General features: G+C 34.1%; 2 protein-coding genes across 2 annotated transcripts; one reads left to right on the top strand and one right to left on the bottom strand.

The window, feature by feature from the left end:
• Positions 1 to 1,368: 1,368 nt before the first annotated feature.
• LOC131848216 (uncharacterized) lies at positions 1,369 to 11,394 on the bottom strand. Its single transcript, XM_059198007.1, has 5 exons — positions 10,018 to 11,394; positions 9,107 to 9,263; positions 8,254 to 8,312; positions 2,170 to 3,573; positions 1,369 to 1,566 (listed from the first exon to the last, which is right to left on the bottom strand). The coding sequence occupies exons 1-5, from the start codon at positions 11,378 to 11,380 to the stop codon at positions 1,376 to 1,378; spliced, it is 3,174 nt and encodes a 1,057-aa protein (XP_059053990.1). The 5' UTR covers positions 11,381 to 11,394; the 3' UTR covers positions 1,369 to 1,375.
• A 7,001-nt stretch (positions 11,395 to 18,395) lies between these two features.
• On the top strand, positions 18,396 to 20,822 carry LOC131847590 (cytochrome P450 6B2-like). The gene is made up of 2 exons (XM_059197189.1): positions 18,396 to 19,798; positions 20,320 to 20,822. Exons 1-2 carry the CDS (start codon positions 18,427 to 18,429, stop codon positions 20,532 to 20,534), a joined length of 1,587 nt encoding a protein of 528 aa, XP_059053172.1. The 5' UTR covers positions 18,396 to 18,426; the 3' UTR covers positions 20,535 to 20,822.
• Positions 20,823 to 23,305: the final 2,483 nt, after the last annotated feature.

The raw sequence follows: 23,305 nt of genomic DNA, 5'->3' as shown, positions 1-23,305 counted from the left end.
TATTACCAAAGGCGTCCCAACAATCCAACAACTTATCAGATATTGTAGCAAAGAGACAGTCTGTTACAGTGTAAGTCTTTGGGTTGGTCTTTTGCTGACATATAGGTATAATATTTTTGTATTTATGGTGTTCAGGAATGCGAAACAATGAGATACACACATCTCTCTCCCTTCAACACAAACACGACAACTACAGTCGGCAAGAGAGAACAGAACAGAATAGAAAAGTTATTTATTGATTTACATATAGGTATATTTAGAAGGTAACTATATAACTATAATACGGTCCTAATTTTATTATTTCGTAAAACTTACCAAAAATTGTAACTTACTCTACTACTAAAGAGTAGAACAGAAAATTCTTTATTAAAATATAACTTAAATTTAAGCATTTTAATAGTCATATTACTTTTTTTTTATTATACCGCTTATTCAAAAACTCGTCTCATCATAGTATATACTAAATGTTAAATTAATTATGGTCCAATTTCGACCACTAGATAATAATAATACCCAACAATTGTACCTAATATATGTTGTTATTTTATGTTTGTGCAGTAAATATTTTGATAACCTAATAAAATATTGTACACACAATCAAGTTATTTAGTTTTTTAAGTAAACAGTATTAAATAAACTATGTTATTGAGAATGGAAAGAAACACGACATAATTGGGAATAAACAGATCCTTAATTTTTACATAAACTCTTCAAGTAAGTTAAAAACCATCGTTCTAAATAAATATTCTTGTTCCTGACGGGTCCAGGTATCAAACTTTGAAAAAGGGCGAGCACAATAGGTCTATGTAGGTTGCAGTGCTACAGATTCAAGCACTTGACAATAGCCCAAACCCTATATTAAAAAAAATAAAAAACATTTAGGAAACATTCATAGATACATTTTGATTACGTTAATGATAGTTAAGTCTCAAGTTAATGATAGTGGAGAAGAAAGTTTTCCTGACAACGAATAATATTACATCCAAATACTATCCAGAGTATTCAGAGTATATATCAGCTGTCAATGTATTACGTATATTATTCGTCTTTAATTTTACATCAAAACATTTCTTATCGTACTACAAAACAACAAATAAAGAACTAACTTACTAACTAAAGAACTTACAAGTATTAGCAATTTTATATTTTCTTTCAAGTTCATATAGCAACAAGTGAAATTCACCTTTATTTCTATATTTTTCGTTTCAGATGGTAACCACATTTTAAAATGCAATATGAATAAGGATTTCATCAAAGCTTTCCACCAAACTCCTATTTAAGCTCTAGTTTGAGAAATTGTCCATGTTTTAGCTAAAACAATGCAATTTCTAATATGGAAATAAATAAGACTCTAGTATTAGACCATTGTACTCATTTATGCTAAAGTTCGTTGTTGCCAGCCCTCTCTTTCTACGAGTTTCAGCTTAATCGCTTCCGCAGGTTGGGTTATAATGGTTGTTACCCCTAATTGTAGCTTACGAGGAGTATCCTCAGCCAACTCTACGCGGTATTTCTTGAGTAATGTTATAATGCCAGCCATCATCTGCATTCTCGCGAACCGCATACCTGAGAACGAATAATTCAATTAGATTTCAAACAACTTTCTTTTAAAATCTAACAAGATAGTAAATAACAATAGTTGAGACTTTTTCAAATTTTTGTTCGAGATTTGGGTAATTAGGTGTTCATTTATAGTTAAAAATCGTATTGTGAGGATAAATATTTGCATATACACATGTCATTAAAATTTAGTAGTGTCCCATAGGACAATTGTATGAATATTAGTTTTATTAGTAATATTTTCTTTTTTCATTCTGTGTTATTCTAAAGTTAACACAATAAAAACATTTATGTAAACGGAAAATGGAATTTATCTACATTATTTTACTTTTTTAATTTATTACCTGCTACCGTGTTTACGAATATTAAATTTTGAATTGAATATACTTTTAGAATAATTAAAATATACTATTTATAATTTTGCCTGGTTGATGTTTTGACCAACGGACATTTTCGTTGGGCCATATGGATTTTACTTAATGATCGATAAAACATAAGTTTATTTTGTGTTAAGACCTAATTAAGAGTTTCCATACCAGAATTTGCCTAGCTTCATTTCATTTTCTTACTTTAAAGTAATTAGCCTAATTATTACATAATTAATATTACCTATACACAGTCGAGGTCCTTCTCCAAATGGAAGATAAGTATACGGTTTGATATTTTGTTTCTCATCTCCGTAGAATCTTTCTGGACGATATTCTTCAGGTTCTGGAAAATAGTCGGGATGACGGTGTATATGATACACAGGGATATGGATGCGCACACCCTTATCCAGTACTGCACCACATGGAAGAGTATATTCCTCTACCACCTCACGTGTTAGAACTCCAAGAACTGGATACAGACGCATAGCCTCGTTGATACAAGCTTCAACGTAGGGTAACTCTGTAACACACTCGTAACCCAATTTTTTTTTGTGACGAATTAAATAGTCATCTATTTCTTTAAGTGCTTTATCTTGTGCCGCTGGACTCTTTGCAAGCTCATATAGTGTATACTGCAGTGTGGTAGATGATGTTTCGAAACCAGCCGCAAAGAATAGTAAACATTGTGCTACAAGAAATTCATCATCAACTTTGAGAGTTATTTTTTTATCGTCGCCTTTCATATTTGTTATTCTGTCACCGGTGATATATTTTTTTTCATTAAGACCCAACACTAGATCTACAAAGTCGTTTCTCATAGATGGCTTGTATTGTCGTTCGATAAATACTTCTGTCATCAACTTGTTAAAGAATCTATCCACTTCCGTGGGGAAACTCTTCATGCCAACACCATAAAAGATTGCGGGCCAGATAGCGCGGGCGAAAACTTTGAAACCCCTATAATAAGTTTCTAAAAATATAGCCCTCCCTATATGAGTAAAGGGATTATCATATGAAGCCTTTTCCATAGTTTTCGTATCTATGCCAAAAGCACATGTGCCTATACTATCCATTGTGTATCTGGCTAAGAGTGTCCTAATTTCTAAAACAGGACTCTTACCGAATTCATAATCAAGCATGTCTTCCAGGGTGTGAGAGCACTTTTCAATCAAATAGAACATGCTCTTCATTTTGGATGATGAGAAGAGTGGAGTTAAGTTTTGCCGTAACACCTTCCACCTATCTCCGAAAGTGAAGAACAAGTTTTGGGTGATAACTTCCTTATGAGTATAATTTGAGATTTCCCTACTGCTGCAATAGTAGAAATCCTTCGTTAGAATTTGTTTTATAATATCCGGGTCTTGAACCATGAGCGTAGGTTCAGTTCCATAGAAGGCGCCGAAGTATGGCGCGTTGGGGTATTCATGACATATCGATTGGGCTACTTCCGGCATAGACTTTCTCATAAGCAAATATTCACCATAATTACCTAGAACAGCTACTGGTTTCGCGTAGGGTACGTTCCGTTTAATCCAGTAATTATTTCTAGTCTTAATGATGTAGTAGACTATTAACAAAATCGCTGTTAAAACTACGAGTACTAACTCCATCTTTACTGACAATAAACTGCGAGCCGCGTATCGCACTATTTAAAATGGGCAAGATGTTAGAACATTTTAAGTGGTTAAGTAATGTGACCATACTTCCGCATATCAACGGAACAAATAATATATTAATTTACATCCATTTATAATGCAATATTATTTATTCTAAGATTCTTTAATACCTTTCACAAAAATTTGTTTTCTATGTATACTATGTATGTTACATACATACATAGTATACATAGAAATATTTAGAAAATATATCTAAGTATTTATATCTGTCGTCTAGCACTCACATAAGCGCTTCTTACCTTGGGACTAGATGACGTTGTGTAATTTATCCAGTTGAATGTAATTTGAAAATAAATTAATAATAAAAATATATTATTCTGTTTTTGACGACATTCATATAACTGTAATGGAAACACGATATATATGCATCTACGTATATGTAGAATATAAATATAGTCGCACGGACGGACGACTCAACATAATATATACCTATATATTATGTTGAGTCGTCCGTCCGTGCAATTTTCATAAAAAAGGATACAAAGTTTTTGCTCCATGTATACTTATACGTTTTATCAAATTTAAAATAAAAAATAATTTATTTATGTAGGACATATCTTCGATAATGGTATAATAGAAAGACTCCTTATGATCTATTTGTTGTTATCCTCATCCTGGTCCATCCTGAAATTAGACTTGATAGATAAAGTATCATAGAAACGATTATATTAAACACAGTTTTAAAAAAGCATAAACAAATTACATATGACCCAGCTTTAGAAAATAAAAGAAGGAAACTTAAAGTTGTATCAGTGCCAAAAACGAAAACCAAATTCGCGAGTATACAATGTGAAAAGCAAACTGCACTCTTGTATAATACAATAAATGAAAAGATAGCTATATACCCTAAACATTATCGTGAATGTAAAAATATACTAATAGATTGGATAAAAACATTAAATTATAATGAAACTGAATTACTGCTGCATCATTGTTATCAATGCTAAAACTGTTGTGCAAGATTACATACACACACAAACACACGCACACACACACACACACACACACACACACACACACACACACATATGTATATATATTCCTATTTATTAGAGAGAATTTTTAAGATAGATTGAATACAATGTTTCCTATAATGTATGTACTTTAAAATTGAATTATATAACTAATTATTTATAGTATAATAAACAAGAAACATTTTACAAAAGTGGTGATATAAGGTATGGAAGAGCGGAGCCTCCTGGCACAGGCATCTTTATGCTTAAAAGGAGTCTTCAACAACTGTAGAATGTAATTATAAAATGGTGTTATCTAAATAAAGAATTTTGTAATTTGTAATTTGTAATTTTGTAATTTCATACTATTTTTTTTAAGTTGTTCGAAATGTTGGTCTTCCTAACAACTTTACAATCTTTAACAAATTACTGTGATAACATGTATGGGACTGTTCTGCTCCGTTATTTATTTTTAGGGTTCTTCAGTCATTGTTCCGTATTACATTACTAACGTTTTCCAAATTTACTTCATTTTTAAGCCCCAATATAAAAATAGGGATGTTTATTTGACGTATTTGTGTATCTGGACTGTGAATTAACTGTTTATGATGCGGTTTTTTTTTGTTTGAAAACTTGAACCATTTACTGTGTTAAATATTTATTCAGGTTTCATATTACACTATCAATTCTTTATATTCCTTAGTAACTTCTGTTTACATTGTTACTCGCAGAGACCTAGCTTTTGTGGGTTATTTAAAATTGGTCATGTGTTATTTCACTTTACTCATCATAATTGAATTTCTTTACTTTTCTTTAGTTTTACATTCTCTCTGTCGGCATTTCCGTCATTACTATCTATTATTTGATTAATTTTCTATTTTTGTGTTGCTTCTTGTATATGTATATACATTTTATGACATTCTCTGCACCACACATGATTAACTGCTGAAATATTCCGCAAATTCGCCATATGTACTTCTATTTTTGTATTATGTGCATTACAGTTATCATTATATTAGTAAGTAAAGCTAAAACATTCTACCCCCTTTTTAGGAATATTGCGTGGAGGGAGGAGTATGAAATACATATATACAGAAGGAGTGCAGAATGTATAATATAATGTCACAATGTAACTTACATACCATACTCCTCTCAACCGGCTTGAGCAATTTTTATGAAATTTATATACATATGCAGTAGATCTGAAAATCGGCTACTATCTGTTTTTCATATCCCTACGTGATAAGGGTTGTCCACCCCTAACATTTATTTTTTATTTCTTGGACAAATTTTATTTTGTTATATTTATATAATGTGGCATTAAAAATACATACAACCCTTAATTTTCACGCCTTCACCACCACAAACCCTTATTTTTAATAGCTATTTTCATTTATATGGCAAAATCGTTTGCGGGGTTAGCTAGTTAGGTATAAAATATATTAAACGAAAAAAAACATTGCACACACTACTAATGTTAAAACTTATTTGAATTAATTCTAGCCGAATTTCGACCCAACTAATATAAATAAATAAAATAATCTTATTTAATTAGAGAACCTCAATTAAATAAGATTATTGTCACACCGCTTCATTTTTTGAAGCAATCCATATCTCCTAATCATATTGAACTAAATAAGCAAAATAATAATATACAAATAAATATATATATAATTTGTGCGTATTAGCTTTTGTTTATAACAAAAAATACCTAACAATGTATGACTTGACACACAACAAGGTTCATTATTGGCTAATTAATATGATCGTCGAATGAACGTAATTATATTATTTTTATAATTATATTGATTATCACTCCAGCGTCACAGTAATAAGATAAATATAAATTTGTTTAGATTATATCAAAAGGCCATATCATTCTTGACTAGTTCTGCTATACTATTATGCTATTCTATGGTTATGTCTGGCCATAATTGTGTATAATTTTGAAGTTTTCAACAATCATGGATGCTTGTAGTAGACTCATTGTACATTGTTAATAATAACAAAGGTTTAAGTAATAATCTAGAATGAATAGCAAGGCATATGTTATCAATAGAATAGACTAGGATAAAAAATGCTTTATTCAAATAAACTTAAATTAAATCACTTTAGAATAATCATACTTATTTTTTAATCTACCGCTCATTAGGAAACCTATCTCGTCACAATAAGAACGAACAAGAAAGTTGTGTGTTGCTCTTTTAATTAATTAAAATTCAATATTAAATTTAAGTGTATTGAAAAAAAAAACAAAAATACAAAATAAGAATAAATCAGTCCCAGTAATTAGACCAGACCAGTACCCACAAGCAGTATTCGTTCACGAGTATGACGGATGACCAACATTCACTGCTCGACCATATATTAGAGAGCACAATGCCCAATCGTCAATAATATTCATCATCATCATCATTAGCTCACTACAATCTACTGCTGGGCATAGGCCTCTTCCAAGGCATGCCACTGGGCACGATGTTCAGCCCTTATCTTCCATTTATTACCAGCAACACTACGTATGTCGTTGTTCCACTTAGTTGCGGGGCGTCCTCTGCTACGTTTACCAATTTGCGGTCTCCACTCTAGAATACGTTTATTTTGTCTATTCTAGCGACCATCGGTTCTGCGACAGATATAACCAGCCCACTGTCATTTCAACATGCTAATTAGTGGAGCTATGACCTTAGTTCTCTGTCGAATTATTTCATTACGGATTTGATCCCTTAGAAAATGCTTAGTATACCTCTTTTCATAGCTCGTCGAGCGACTACAAGTTACATCGTCAATGTATCATAAATATTACATACTACGTTACTCGCGTTACTTTGTCTGCACACTTACTAGACATTTATCATTATATTTTGCACAATTTACATATCTTTTTTGTTATGTAAGCGATGCTTTTTGTAACGGCCAGTTATGTAATAAACGAATTTGAAACACTCTCGTATCGTTATTTATCAGTGGAGACGAGGAAAAAAAATATAATGTTAATAGGAAAATTAAGGGAATTTAGTTCAGATGACGAACATTAGAGATTATATTGTGAACGGATATGTATTTTGTGGTGAGCGATATAAAACCGGAGTTTTGACAATTACTAACTTTAATATCTCGGCATACAACTTAGTAGTAAATTTGTGCAGTCATCGGAAGACTGCACGGTTAAAATTTTACTAAGTGATCTCAATTATGCAGAAAGATATACAACCCGTTCCGTCATTGTTATGTGAACGATTTAACTTGACAGACGGTCAATGAATTGTACAATATGTTGAAGAATTAAAGAATCCGCAGAATATAGATAATTCTGCGGATTCCGTACATCTTAACATTTGGAATTTATATGTGGAATATGGAGTGATGGGATAAGGCAAAAAATATTTGCAAAGGACAAAGTCACCTCTAAAATGACGGTGTCATTGGCGTTATCTTTGGAGGCAGCGGTGCGGAACGTGAAAACGAAGATAAATTGAATTATGGAAAACGGGAGTGCAGTTCAATTAAATTAACACGCGACATTTTACGAATCATTATCGTTTTAGAGATTATGTATGTAGCCATTATAAAAGTATGGGTCATTTGCGAATTGCATGTATATATGTGGTACGTCACCAGGATTCGTTGAAAGAGAGGGGATACGGTCGCAGCGTCGCATGGATACCAGCAGCGGCAACAGAGCACCGGCAAACTAACGGGCGACTACTTTTTCTAAGGACTGCTCTAATGCCGTCGGCCTCAGTTCGCCTTTACAGCTTTACCCGACGATAAAGGGCGAGAGCAGATGTCACTCCAAACCATCTGCACTCGTCCCCTGTCGTCGCAGTCTCCAAAAGTCCGCAGAAGAACTTATGGAGCAACAGTAGGCCAACTCATGGATACGACTTTAGTCTGAAGGCACCACTTGGGGTTCGAACCTCAGCTCAAGCCGTTGTAATTTTGATCCTCATTTTAGTTGAACGAGGATCGATCGGAGGGGTAACGCGACCACGCTGTGAAGCACATTCTCGGGAAGGTTAGGGACGCCGAAAATCCGGACAATAAAGAGGAAGACGTCACGGAAGAGCCAATATTTTATTACTAGCAAAATATAAAGCCATTAGATTGCCCGTTTTTGTTATTAACCAAATTATACTAAAGGAAGTCGATACGGATTCGGCGTTGTCTTGTCTAGGAGAAGAAGTATATGAATATAAATTTAGTAAATAATATTTAAGTCCGTGTAATCTAATAATTAAATTTTATGATTGTAGTTAAATAACCCCACGAGGTTTAATAAGAGTACGAGTATTATAGTTTATGTGTTATGCACTGCAATTATAGCTGATGAGCTATAAAAGTTTCATCGAATCTAGTAGTTTTTGCGAAAAAGAGTAACCAACATCCATCCATCCATACTCACATACTTTCGCGTTTATAATATTAGCTGTGATATTAATAAGATTTAATTCAGTTTCAAAATATGAATGTAGAGATTTCTAAAAATTTTCCAATTGGTATTTAAAAATCTATAGGTGTATTGCCTATACATAGTTCTTATTCCGTCCGCTTTACGAGCTTCAGCTTGATTTCTTTTGAAGGTTGGGTTATCATTGTTGTTGGTGTAAATCGTAGCTTACGTGGTGTGCCTTCAGCCAAATCTACGCGGTATTTCTTGAAGATTGTTATAATTCCTGCCATCATCTGCATCTTCGCGAAACGCATACCTGAATATGTACATAATCATATAATAATTGTACATATATACTAATATTCTGTGTATAAAGAGGAAAGATTTGATTGTTAGTATTTTATCGAATTAAGTGTTATTTTATAGGAAGTCCATTTCATTCATTTTATGGTTATCTATTATTTTCAGTACTTCCGCTACAATTAGCAAGTGTGAGACCATTATTATTCAGTGCGGAAACTTGACTGCCATTACGACAACCACTAAGGTTGACCGATTTCCAACTATTTGTTATATAGTTATTGAGTCTATACCTATATTGCAACACGTGTTTCTAACTAACTATGTTCCTCTGATCAAGGCATCATCAGGCATCGTCGAATATAGCTTGGAAGCCTAGTGTTACCTGTTCGGCGACCAAACCGCGACTATGATTGTTGGTTTTTGCATTTTGCTCCGTAACTATTGGTGTGTCATGATGTCCGTAGTGTTGTATACATTAGACATTATGTATATAGGCGACGATTACTGTTTAACATTAAGGCAGTCTGCCTGTTTGCCATTCTAAAAGTGGAGATACTAAAGTGGGACCATTCACATCTGTCATCTTATTTTTCACTTATATGTAAAAGTCGGACTAGATTATTACTAGATTTTTACATGCATTAAATGTAGATGTGAAATGTAACAAACAGGCAGACATGTTTTCAAATTTATATTGTATGTAGTTGCGGAAGTAAATTATTATTGTTTATATTGGACTAATATAGATAGAAGTAATAAAAACTTGCCTATACAACGTCGAGGCCCTTCACCAAATGGCATATAAGTATACGGTTTAATGTTATTTTTCTCCCTATAGAATCTGTCTGGACGAAACTCTTCAGGTTCAGGGAAATGGTCGGGATGTCGGTGTAGATGGTACACTGGGATATGAATGCGCAATCCTTTATTGAGCACCGCGCCACAAGGGAGAGTATACTCCTCCATCACCTCACGTGTAAGAACACCAAGCACTGGATAAAGTCGCATGGCCTCGTCGATACAAGCCTGGACGTACGGTAATTCTGTAACACACTCGTAGTTCAATTTGTTTTCGTATCTGTTCAAGTATTCATCAATTTCTGTAAGTACTTTCTCTTGTACTTCTGGACTCTTTGCAAGCTCATAGAGTGTATATTGCAGTATAGTAGATGATGTTTCGAAGCCAGCCGCAAAGAGACCCATAGATAAGCCAATGAGAAATTCATCATTTACTTCTAAATTTGAATCTTTATCTGTTATATTCATCGTTTTATCACTAGTGAGGTATTTATTCTTCTTAAAATTAAGAATAAGGTCAACAAAGTCATTTCTTCCTGTTGGTTTATACTTTCTTTCAGAAAACACTTTTACCAACAGCTTGTGGAAAAAAATATCAGTTTCTGTAGGAAAACTCTTCATTCCAAGCCCATAGAATATAGCTGGCCAAATATTTCTAGCGTACATTTTGAAACCCCTATAATAAGTATCCTTAAATAGGGTATTTCCAATGTAAGTGAAGATATTATCAGTATAATTGTTATCCATGGTTTTCGTGTTTACACCAAAGGCACACGTACCTATGCTGTCCATTGTAAACCTTGACATCAGCGCCCTAACTCCAAAGACTTGGCTCCTGCTGAACTCGTAATCAAGCATGCTCTCTAACGCATGACAACATTTTTCAATCAAATAGAACATATTCTTCATTTTTGATGTTGAGAAAATTGGTGTTAAGTTTTGTCGTAACACCTTCCATCTGTTGCCGTGAGCGAAGAACAAACTTTGGGTGATAACTTCCTTGTTAGTGTACGCAGATGTTTCCCTGCCATTGCAGTAATAAAAGTCGTTGATTACAATGCGTTTCATCAACTCCGGGTCTTGTACTATAAGCGTAGGCTCAGTTCCATAAAAAACGCCAAAGTATGGTACCGTGGGGAATTTACGACATAACATTTGAGCAACTTCTGGCATAGATCTTCTCATAAGCAAGTATTCGCCATAATTGCTTAGAATAGGAATTGGTTTCGCATACGGTATTTTTAATTTCTCCCAGTAACATATTTTTTTATTTATTACACGGTATGTTAGGTAAAAAAATACAGTTAAAGCAATTAATATTAACACAATCATTGTTCATTACTAACTAGTTGCAGTAAAACAATGTATATTTAAAATGCCCGCAGATACTTTATCAAGAGTCTCTAACCTAAGGTGACCATATCTTAAGTACTCTCAATAATATGATAATATAAATACTTTCACTATTTTATTTATGTTATGACCTCGGTGGTCAAGTGGTTTAGCATCTTGCTTCCGATGGCGACCAAAAGAAGCAAGATGGTGTGCATCCTGCGGTTCGATTCCTCGCACGATACAAACATTTGTATTCGTGCGTATGATTGCTTCGTATTGAAACGTGTAATTGTAATTACCAAGTAATTGTATTCTTATAATTTATCCTAAAACAATAGCAGCAAATAATTGCATAGCAGAGGAGTTGCAAAGCTCGAACAATTTGTCAGGCGCCCTCTTCAACATCCACCAGACTTCAACCCTCCGAACGATCCCTTGTTAAACGGGCATAGAAATTACGACGGGCTGAGTTGAGGTATGAACCCGTAATGGTCTCTTCAGACTACGGTCGTATCCGTCAGGCAGGATTTGCCCTTTTGCCGCTTCTTTCTTCCGCGGGTCCTTCATTAGAGTAGTGCGAAAAAAATTGGATGACGCCAAACGTCGCTTTGATGACGACATCACATTATCGACTAATAAAATGCGCCGCTCATCACGCGATTTTGAAAACCAATAAATTTTTAATTGTAATAGTTGTTGCAATAAACGTTCTATCGGTACCAATTTTGTTATTTATCAAACTACATTCATACAATACATTTTACAACAGTTATAATGGCTTCGTAGTATATATTGAACAGAACAGGACATTGTTGACTACATCAGGACTAAAAGCAACCTGACATTGAGGGTGACGCAGTTGGAATCGAGCCACAACGCGAGCTTCAAAGCGTTCGTGGCCCTGGTCCCCAACATGCTGCCCACCTTCAAGAAGGAGGACTACTGGCCGAAGGGGGTGGTCTATCGGCGCTACCGTGGCAGATTGCCGTCGTCAGTGCCGTGACCATAGAGACAATTTTATTTTTCATATTTTATTGTTATTTCTTATGTATGTTAGTCTATAAGGATCGAAATTACGACGGCCTGAGCCGAGGTTCGAGCCTCTAGCGGTGCCTTCAGACTTAAGTGTATGCGTCAGGCGGGAGTTGGCCTTCAGCCGCTCTATTAGTCCTTCCGCGGGTTTGGAGTACCATCTGCACTCGATCCCCTATCGTTTGGTAAAACTGTAAAGTAAAGGCCAGCGGCAGCCTTTTTTTCCTTACGAAAACATAGTCTTCCTATACCCAATTAATAAATAGTAGTCGCTTGATAACAAATAGTATTTACAGCTATGTTATATTAATATGTACTTATACTTGATTTAGAGATCCTTGTTTCTCGTCATAGTCAAAATAGTTAACTATAGGTAATATTTCACTAGAGAGGTTGACATACGATGACTGATCACCTATAAAATCATAACCTCTGATCTGGTGGTAAGTGAGTAGTGTGGAATTACGCCAAAGCAACGCTTTTAGGTGCTTTTGGATTTAAAAATTAATGTTCAACTATAACTTAACAAGTAATAACCATTAGCTAAGTGCATTTATTCAATACGCATATGTAAAGATCTAAATCTCTATAAATAAATAAAAGGAAGTGACACTAAATGCATATGATCACTTTTACAAAAACTATAATTTTAAATATTTTTGTCTATCTGTTTGTTCTTGTTAATCTCAGAAACGGTTGGATCGATTGAAGTCAATGATAAATCACTATATTGAGTAATTTAGGCTACTTTTATTTAAAAAAATATCAAATTTAACTCAACATGGACGAAGTCGTGATTAACAGCTTATAGAAGAATACATACATTACCAGCATGGGTCGCCGGTGGAACGTTTCATTCAGTAGGTGATCATTGCTATTTAATTTTAAATAGAGAAATACATCGATGGCTAACCTGCGTAAAAAAATAGAGTTATCATATTAAGATCAATCTAAGATTGGTTAGAATCTTTGATTGTGGACATATTATTATTCGGATGTGAGAAAGTATGTCTAACTAATTTATGATTTTAGAAGAGAAAGTTTCTTATTGTACTTAGGTAAATAACGCCTGCGAAGTTTTTTATAGCAATTTCGGACATGCACATATTAATGTTTCAGTTTGTACAGTGGACCGGCTATGATCAGGATTTTAAAAATGGATATTTGCAAACTATTATCTTGTACTCTATATCGCGGTACCAGTGGAGGTTGACTGAATGACAAGGATCTCCATTCCGAGCAATCCCTTCTAGGGGAAGGGGTTGTTCGAAAATAATTATAAATGAATGAATGAAACTCTTAGTTCCTCAAACATTAAATACAGTTATATACACAATCTTTCATAGTATAAAATAATGTCGCTTCCCCTTTTTATTTCCTTTGATCTTTTAAATTACGCAACGGATTTTAAACCAGTTTTTAACAATGGATAGAGTGATTCAAGAGGTAGTTTTATATGTACGAGGGCTACACTGAAAGTTTTTAGAACTGGCTACTTGAGAGCAATATAATAAAAAATATTGTTAAAATTTTGAAAATGGAACTCTTTATGAATAGTACTGAGTATATAATTTATTCGTATGTCATGTGTTTTACGGTTTGGCGGCAAATTGAAAATAGTCTGTGTAACGTTATCATGAACTTAACACGAGAAAATTTTCGTGTGATGATTTTTCATGACTTTCGATGTCATCTAAGTCAACAAGAAAGTTATGATAGACTACTATTGGACTTCCACGATGAAGCCCCGTCTCGTGCCACTGTTTACAACTGGTTTAATGAGTTTAAACGTGGTCGCACTAATCTCACCGATGATTTGCGTGAGGGACGGCCTTCTACGGCGACAACCGAAGATAACATCCGTGTTGTGCGGCGTATGATAGAGACTGACAAAAGAGTGACCTATCAGCAGATCGGGGCAAGCTTAAAGATTGGTATGAGTCAAGTGCACAAAATCCTCCATGAACATTTGGCGGTCAGGAAGCCTTGTGCCCGGTGGATACCTTATAATTTCACTGAGGCTCAAAAACTCCGTCGGGTTGATTGGTGCCGTGAAATGCATGAAAGATTTAATGGAGGTGACTCAAATTCTGTGTTTAACATAGTTATGGGAGACGAAAGCTGGATTTACTGTTATGATCCCGAAACTAAAAGACAGTCAGCTCAGTGGGTGTTTCCTTCTGAGGAGTTGCCAACTAAAGTGAAGGGAGGTCGAAGCATAGGAAAAAAGATGTTGGCCTCGTTCTTTGGAAGAACAGGTCATTACGCGACAATTGTTTTAGAGGATCGAAAAACAGTTACTGCAGAGTGGTACAGTAACAATTGTTTGCCACGTGTTTTGAAAAAAGTGCGTGAGAAACGACCTCGCAGTAGGATCCTCCTTCACCACGACAATGCTTCGTCGCACACCGCCAGGCAAATGATCGATTATTTGGCGACCTCAGACGTAGAACCACTGGGTCATTCGCCTTATAGCTCCGACCTCGTACCTTGCGATTTTTATTTATTCCGAAAAATGAAAGAAAAAGTTCGAAGAAAACGTTTTATGGACGCCGAGGATTCGGTGGCTACGTTTTAGAAGGCCGTCAAAGAGACCCCTAAGGACGAGTGGGCAAAGTGCTTTTCTCAGTGGTTCTATCGGATGCAGCGATGTATTGACGTGAATGGACACTATTTTGAAAAGATAAAATAAAGGTAATAACTTGCTAATTTAATCAGTTTTTGATTTTCTAAGAACTTTCAGTTTGACCCTCGTATTACACATGCGTATTATAATATAGAATTAGCCGAGTAATTCAAAGATATGTAATTCACCGTACCAAGTCGTGACGGATCGCTAGATATACATATATATAAATAATATAATAAGACAACAACGGGCGACATTATTGTTAAGAATCGATCTCTTAACTAAGCAACCTTACGATGGGGAAAACTTGAGAGAAGTGATTAAACTTGCACCTGTGCGTACGTATGTATGTGCACAAGCCGCTACCTAAATTGATTTATTGGTACGAGTATGTACAGCAGGCCAAAACATTCATCCTCTACTCAGTTATGGAACCCTCGATGGCTCCTGCAACTCGTGTTTGATTCATTTGTTTATCGTTACTTATTCAACCTTCAACTCGCTATGTGTATTCCGAACGTTTTTGGAGCAATCTGCTTTTTTTTTTTCCTCAATGTATATTAATGTTATTAAGAGAGAGATTGTTTTTAGAGGAAAGTAAACTACGGCACCAATTGAAGAGCTTCTTTCATTATTTTTTATGCATCCGTCTGCCCTAAATGCTAGCGGGGCACTACCGCAAGATCAGTTTGTTGACGAGGTGAACTGAGTTTAGTCAGATCAGTCTAATGCCCGAAGTTATTTTCCATGATGTTCTCAAGCGGGACCGCATGTGAATATACATGGTATGTTGCAAGCAATGAGATTACTAGTCATATTATCTTACACGTCCTACCCGAAAAAAAAATTATAGAGCTTTCAATAAGTAGCTTTAGCGAAACCTTAATTCTTGAAAAAACCTCATGCTGTAATCTCGTGACAAAGTCTCATTTCACAATCTAAGTGTACGCAGGAAGAAGCTCCTGTAAAACCGCACTGTCCGCGACCAATAAGGCTCTAGCGTGTGGGGTTGAATTCCCTGTTGATGGCGAGCGATGTGTTAGTAAAAGTTAGCCATCATGTAGACATCATGTCGAACAATTCCTCATAACACAGTCCAAAGTACATTCGGTAGGGCACACGAAGCGATGCGAAGTCTCGTCTCAAGCTAAGTAGAATTGAGGACACCTTCAGTTCCTTCTCACATTACTCGACATGTGACGTAGTTATTTATCAGCTAAAAACAGAATGATTGTGAGTACCTTCCCTAATTTGTTTTTGTAACTATTTATATTAATGATACTAATAAGTACCTACTTAATCTCAATGTATGACTGATACAGAAGGTTAAATGTCATATATTTATCTATATTTAAATGTGTATGTTTGTATCATTATTCTTCTTGTATTCTTTGTCTTTCGAAAGAGAGTTACGAGGTACCACGGCTGTCACCTGATGTCTGTGGTGCTGTTCATGAATACAGGCCACCATTGCCACTTACCATCATGTGGGCCATCAGTTTCTTTACCATTTTAGTCATCATTTGCGTCTTCCTTATCCCATTCATTTGGGATCGGCGTAATACTTATTCTTTCCATTACTTAACCGTTTTCGCAGACATTTCGTTCTATATCCTATTATACCACCTTTCACACAATCAATCCATATCATTCTCGGCCCTCCTCTGCCCTTATAACCATCCAAATTCATATGTAATGTATGTCTTATTTACCGTTCTAGTAACATTTAATAAATAATATACTACTAGCGACATACCGGTGCAATTATTGTAATGATCTTCATGTGATTTAATATGTAGGATTTATTGAAAGAAGATGACGGCAATTAGAATAATAATATAGACTATATTACACGCTATCTATATTTGAAAGATTTATAAAATCGTTTTTTTTTAACAATAATTTATTACAATAGAAAATTGTTTATTCAAATAAACTTAAAATAAGCCCTTTCGAATAGCCTTACTTATTTTTTTTATTCTACCTTTCATTCGGAAAGCTGTCCCATCACAAGAAGAACGAGCAAGAAGTTAGCGTGTTGCTGTTTTAAATAATTATTGCAACTACATTTTTAAATTGAAATGTGTGAATACAAACTACCAAATAGCACTTCATTAATTAGTCAAAATATGAAGTACAAAATCAACTGGTTATGTAACTAAATATGATAAAATATCATACAAGATGTCTAGGTAAATGCATACTAGAGTGTATTGATTACAAAGAGACAATCAAATCGTTCTACTTTATGACAGTAATAACTAGTAACATAGTTTTAATTGTTCATCACAGGAAGGAGATCTTGCGGGCGAGGCCGTAGTAGTTACATTGTAGCAATGACGACCGTGACTCGGGTGTTCATATTGGAAACAATAATTTATAGGAATGTACAGAAAATGTAAAATATTTACATATTATCTATACTAATAGTCTAAATGCTTAAGTCTGTCTGTCTTACAGGATCTTAATCTATGATACTCGTTTACGAGTGCAACATGTAAGTACTAAATTATGTTATCTGTGGTACTAGTCACTACGACTTAACTTACGACAAGTTGATTACGTTTTTAATGTATTGACTCTAATGAATTAGTGCTAGTTGGTATGTAGTTTGTATTCACACATTTCCACTTAAAAATGTTAAGTTTCACTTAAACTTACGAGAATTATTTACTTAAAAGAGCAACACGCAAGATTCTTGCTCGATATTCTTTGGATGAGAATGAGCTTGAGCTTTCGGAAAGAGTGATAAATAAAAAGAAATAAGTATGATTATTAAAGTGTTTAAATTTAAGTTTATTTAAATAAAGAATTCTATATTTTATCAATTTTTTTAATGACTGTCTTACCTACCGATAGTCTCGGGTTTGATTTCTCGCACGGTACAAGCTTTGTTTGTATTCATAAGTGTGATTGTTTGTATCGGTTTGGGTATTTCCTATGTATATTAAATGTATTTATTTCCAAAAAAATGTGTCCATATATTTATATCAGTTGTCTAGTTTCCAAAAGGTCTGACTGTCTGTCTAAGTTACTGACCGGATCTTAATAACATTTCTTAATGACAATCCCAAAGTTATGATATATGATAAAAAACCAAAGTCCAAAAAAAAATTATTTGGTTTATAAGTAGCAGTTTAGATGTTTCAGAAATTTTTCTCGCATTTCTTACGTAACTCACAAAATATTGCGAAAAAATGCTATACATATTATGATTTGACCCAATCTTCATGTAGGTATTAAACTGTAAATAAATATCCTAACAAAAGTTCTAACGCATGGTCACATACGTCACTTGTTTGTACACATTAGATTTATTATCGATGTGCGTGAAGTCAGTACATTCTCGGTTACAATCAGTGACAACGTCCTAAGAGTCGTCATGATAGCGCAGATTCTCATTATTGTATTTGTTATTTGTTATCTTATATACCATGTTTCAAAAAGAGAATTCGATTATTGGAAGAAATGGAACATACCGTACAGCAAACCGTTACCTTTCGTTGGTAATTACGGGGAATATATATGCCTGAGGAAGTTTATGGGGCTAGTTGCGCAGGAGATTTGTCAAAAATACCCCAAGGCACCGTACGTAGGAGCATTCTTTGGATGTAAACCCACACTTATGGTTCAGGATCCTGATGTTATAAAACTGATCATGGCAAAGGACTTTTACTATTTCAACAGCAGAGAAATAGCAGATTACGCGCACAAAGAACTTATTACAAGAAACTTGTTCTTCAGCTATGGAGATCGGTGGAAATTATTACGGCAGAATCTGACACCGTTATTCTCATCAGCAAAAATTAAAAACATGTTCTATTTGATAGAGAAGTGTGCGCATGAGTTCGAAAACTTGCTCGATTATGAATGTCAACAAAACAATGTTATAAAGGTGAGAGCTCTAATGTCAAGATTTACTATGGACTGCATTGGCGAATGCATATTTGGCGTCGAAACAAGAACAATGGAAAGAAACTCCGAGAATAATCCTTTCACTATTATGGGGGAACTGATATTCAAGGACACAAATTACAGAGGATTCAAACAAATTGCACGATCAGCGTGGCCGTCGGTCTTCTATGGTATAGGACTTAAAAACTTTCCAGATGATATTGTTAGTTTTTTCCACAAACTAATGACAGACGTATTTGCTGGACGCCAATATAAACCAACGTCGAGAAATGACTTTGTCGATCTAATTCTAAACTTGAAACAGAAAAATTACATAACCGGGGATGGAATAAAGAACTCTAAAGGGGATCAAACCAAAATAAGTCAAAAGGTGGACGATGATTTTCTAGTGTCTCAATGTATTGGCATATTTGCAGCAGGTTACGAAACTTCAGCGACGACTTTACATTATACATTGTATGAATTTGCAAAAAATGAAGAGATTCAAAACCGAGCTATACAAGAAATAGACGAATATTTAAAAAGGAATAACAATAAGATTGGTTATGGATGCACTACTGAATTGCCATTCCTTGAGGCGTGTATTGATGAAACACTTCGCTTGTATCCAGTTCTCAGCGTTATTACCCGAGAGGTTGTTGAAAAATACACATTACCTTGCGGTGCAGTATTAGATAAAGGAGTACGTGTACATATACCAGTCTATCATATGCATCATAATCCTGAATATTTTGAAAACCCCGAAGAGTATAAGCCTGACAGATTTTTGGGCGATGCAAAACGTGATATCAGACAGTATGCTTATCTACCTTTTGGTGAAGGACCTCGTATTTGCATAGGTAAGTTTAAAATCTATATTTTAAGAAAATCTGTTATTGACAAATATACATAATAAATTCTTATTAATACTAAAGTACATTAGACAACAACAGTCACCGAGATATGACTATAATCATAAAATTAATGTATTTAAAAGTCTTTACATAAAATGGGGTCATGATAGAAGCGTTTGAGAAGGGAGATAAATACAGGAAACAACTGATAATGTTGAATAACAATACATAAATATTACATACTAGGATTAAATTTAAGAATGATCCTATACATACATATATAAGATGTAAATATATAAAATGAAAGAGTTACTATTTGATATTCTAATGCTTAGGAAAGTTGGCGGGCTACTTCTCTCTATATTAACTTCTTAACTTCTCGCTTAAAATAAAGAAGTCAGGATGAAACCTGAGTGAAAAAGAAGTAATGGTATGGACGGGATCAGTTACTCAAGATTAGGGCAACCGCCATTTTACCCACCTACTGTATTTAAAAAACCTAAAATGTATTTTTTTTAATGTTACAGGAATGCGTTTTTCAAGGATGCAGATAATACCTGGCATAATCACAGTTCTGAAGAAATACAGCGTGAGACTAACAGAAGATACTCCTCTTAAATTAGAGTTTGGTGCCAACACACTTGTAACTCAGCCCATACAGGAGATTAAACTAAGATTCATTGAAAGAGAAGGATGGGTTGATCGTTTATTAGTATACGGCGAGGATAATATAACTAATTAAGTTAATGTAGAAAAAACTAAATGTGTTGAAATTTAAATAATGATTTATGCATCTATCTATTATGAAGAAGTATAGCGTAAGATTAACAGAAGATACTTCACTAAAATTAGAGTTTATATATCTATCCTGAAGAAGTATAGCGTGAGAATAACAGAAGATACTTCACTAAAATTAGAGTATATATATGTATCCTGAAGAAGTATAGCGTGAGAATAACAGAAGATACTTCACTAACATTAGAGTTCATATATATATCCTGAAGAAATATAGCGTGAGAATAACAGAACATACTTCACTAACATTAGAGTTTATATATCTATCCTGAAAAAGTATAGCGTGAGAATAACAGAAGATACTTCACTAACATTAGAGTTCATATATATGTATCCTGAAGAAGTATAGCGTGAGAATAACAGAAGATACTTCACTAACATTAGAGTTCATATATATATCCTGAAGAAATATAGCGTGAGAATAACAGAACATACTTCACTAACATTAGAGTTCATATATCTATCCTGAAGAAGTATAGCGTGAGAATAATAGAAGATACTTCACTAAAATTGATTTGGTCCCAACACATTGGTGATTCAGCTCATACAGGAGATTAAACTAAGATTGAAAGAGAAAGATTGATTGATCGCTTATTAGCATACAACCAATTAAGTTAATGTACAAAAAAATTTTAAATAAATTAAATTACGTGTTTATTAGTGTATATACATCTACACTAATATTAAAAAAGGGACCGGTCCTGTAAATTACTATGGTGGTGGATAGCCCACTTGCCTAGGAAGGTTGTTGGTATATAATATCACGCTAAGATCAATAGATCAATAGGAATGGAGCAACGAAAATGTTACAAAAATGCAGACAAAGTGGCGCGGGTCAGCTAGTATATATCTTATATATAAAATTCTCGTGTCACAATGTTAGTTACCATACCTACCTACCATAACGGCCTGACCGATTATTATGAAATTTTGTAGGCATATTCAGTAGGTCTGAGAATCGGCTACTATCTATTTTTCATACCCCTAAGTGGTAAGGGACCCCTAAATATATTTTTGTTATTTTTTCGACATAATATTTTATTTTCATTTTATTATTATTTAGGATTGAAAAATACATGCAACCCTAATTCTTCATCCATCTACCATCATCCCCTATTTTTCAATAGCAAGTTTAATTTATATGGTAAAACAACGTTGGCCGGGTCAACTAGTTAATGTTATATTAATTAGTTTGCTGTCTCTACTGCCAGCCAAAATATCTGATAGGTAATGGCAATAGGGCATAAGTTTGTTTCGTTAAGTATTGTTTAGATTATATTGACAACTGTCAATATAGTCAAAACTGAATATAATATTAAACAAAGAGTTTGATGGTTATCACGTTTAAAAGACGGTTACAACTTTCAATCAAATGCATTTTGCCATTTTATTTGCATGAAATTAAAAATATTATAAATTTTGTCTGTACCCTTAACACACTATTTAGCTTGGGCTATTATTAGATGGCGCTGTGTGAATAACATGATGTCCTGAGATGTGATTATTAGTATCAATATATAGAGCTGGTATTGTAACTCCTAAGGCAGCCGACTGGATACCTAGACAGACTAGGTACCTTTATATGTTAATTTGCAACTATAATAATAATAAAATGCCCGCGTGTTTGAATGAAAGAAATTACCCCTGTAAAAAGGGAGATATATAAAATATATGTATATAAAAAAATACATATCACAAATCAATTAACACAACGCCATCTAGTCCCAAGCTAAGCAGAGCTTGTGTTATGAGTACTAGACAACTGATATAAATACATGGATGCATTTATTTTTGTAAATAAATACATGTTATACACAGAAAATACCCAAACCGATAAAAACAATCATACTCATGTATATAAATGTTTGTACCGTGCGAGGAATCTAACCCGCGACCGAATCGAATAGTAAAACGGTATGCTAAACCACTAGACCACCGAGGTTGTCAAAGGCATTACTATTACGCACTTTATATGATATAAAAGCGTGTCGTGAAATTAAAGTAAAATATTTATTAAAATCAGTCACATCAAAAATCTCGGGACTAGCTTTTATCTACACATATAAATAAAATTGGAGTGTCTTTGTAATATTGTAATAACCGTTTTTACTACATGCATACGAATATCAATACGGTACAAACATCAAAATTACATTCCTTACAATTTTTGTGTGTCTGTCTGTTTGTTCCGGCTAACCTCTGAATTGGCTGGACCGATTTTGACGGGACTTTTTTTGGTAGGTAGCTGATGTAATAAAGAGCAACTTAGGCTATTTTATTTTAGGAAAATAACGTTAAATTCTAATGATATATGCGATTGTTGACTTCTACGTCAAAAGCGGAAACAAATGTTCTGTCCTGAAATGTGTTATATAAATAATAATATCATTTCTTCTTATAACTTAGTTGAGCCCGCGATTTCATTGCTAGTTACTACTAATAATAAAATAGTATAAAATTTATAGCCTATGAAAACGCCAGTGTTACACGCTGCAGATACGTTACTAACGATTTCAGTTTCATTTAAAAGTCCATTAAAATCCATTCATAATTTTTGCGTGAAATATTAAAGAACGTCCATCCATCCATAATTATCGATATAGATCACTCACTCACACACATACACACATACACACATACGCACACACACACACACACATACACACACGCACAACTTAAAACTAGATGTATAACTAATTTATATGAAGGGGAGACCTG

The sequence above is a fragment of the Achroia grisella genome, unplaced genomic scaffold (assembly GCF_030625045.1).
Source record: "Achroia grisella isolate CSIRO2021 unplaced genomic scaffold, CSIRO_AGI_Agris_v1 utg109, whole genome shotgun sequence".
NCBI lineage: Eukaryota > Metazoa > Arthropoda > Insecta > Lepidoptera > Pyralidae > Achroia > Achroia grisella.
Note: the sequence above shows the minus strand (reverse complement) of the source record. Positions and strands in the feature narration are given on the sequence as shown.

What these genes read in the sequence shown, in the direction of transcription:
- LOC131848216 (XM_059198007.1), bottom strand. Translation starts at nt 11,380, where the DNA reads ATGATTGTGTTAATATTAATTGCTTTAACTGTATTTTTTTACCTAACA. An exon ending in AGGGCCTCGACGTTGTATAG is followed by an intron (nt 9,264 to 10,017) that starts GCAAGTTTTTAT and finishes GTACATATTCAG; the next exon opens with GTATGCGTTTCGCGAAGATG. An exon ending in CTTAGAAAAAGTAGTCGCCC is followed by an intron (nt 3,574 to 8,253) that starts GTTAGTTTGCCG and finishes CATTTTAAATAG; the next exon opens with TGCGATACGCGGCTCGCAGT.
- LOC131847590 (XM_059197189.1), top strand. Translation starts at nt 18,427, where the DNA reads ATGATAGCGCAGATTCTCATTATTGTATTTGTTATTTGTTATCTTATA. An exon ending in AGGACCTCGTATTTGCATAG is followed by an intron (nt 19,799 to 20,319) that starts GTAAGTTTAAAA and finishes TTAATGTTACAG; the next exon opens with GAATGCGTTTTTCAAGGATG.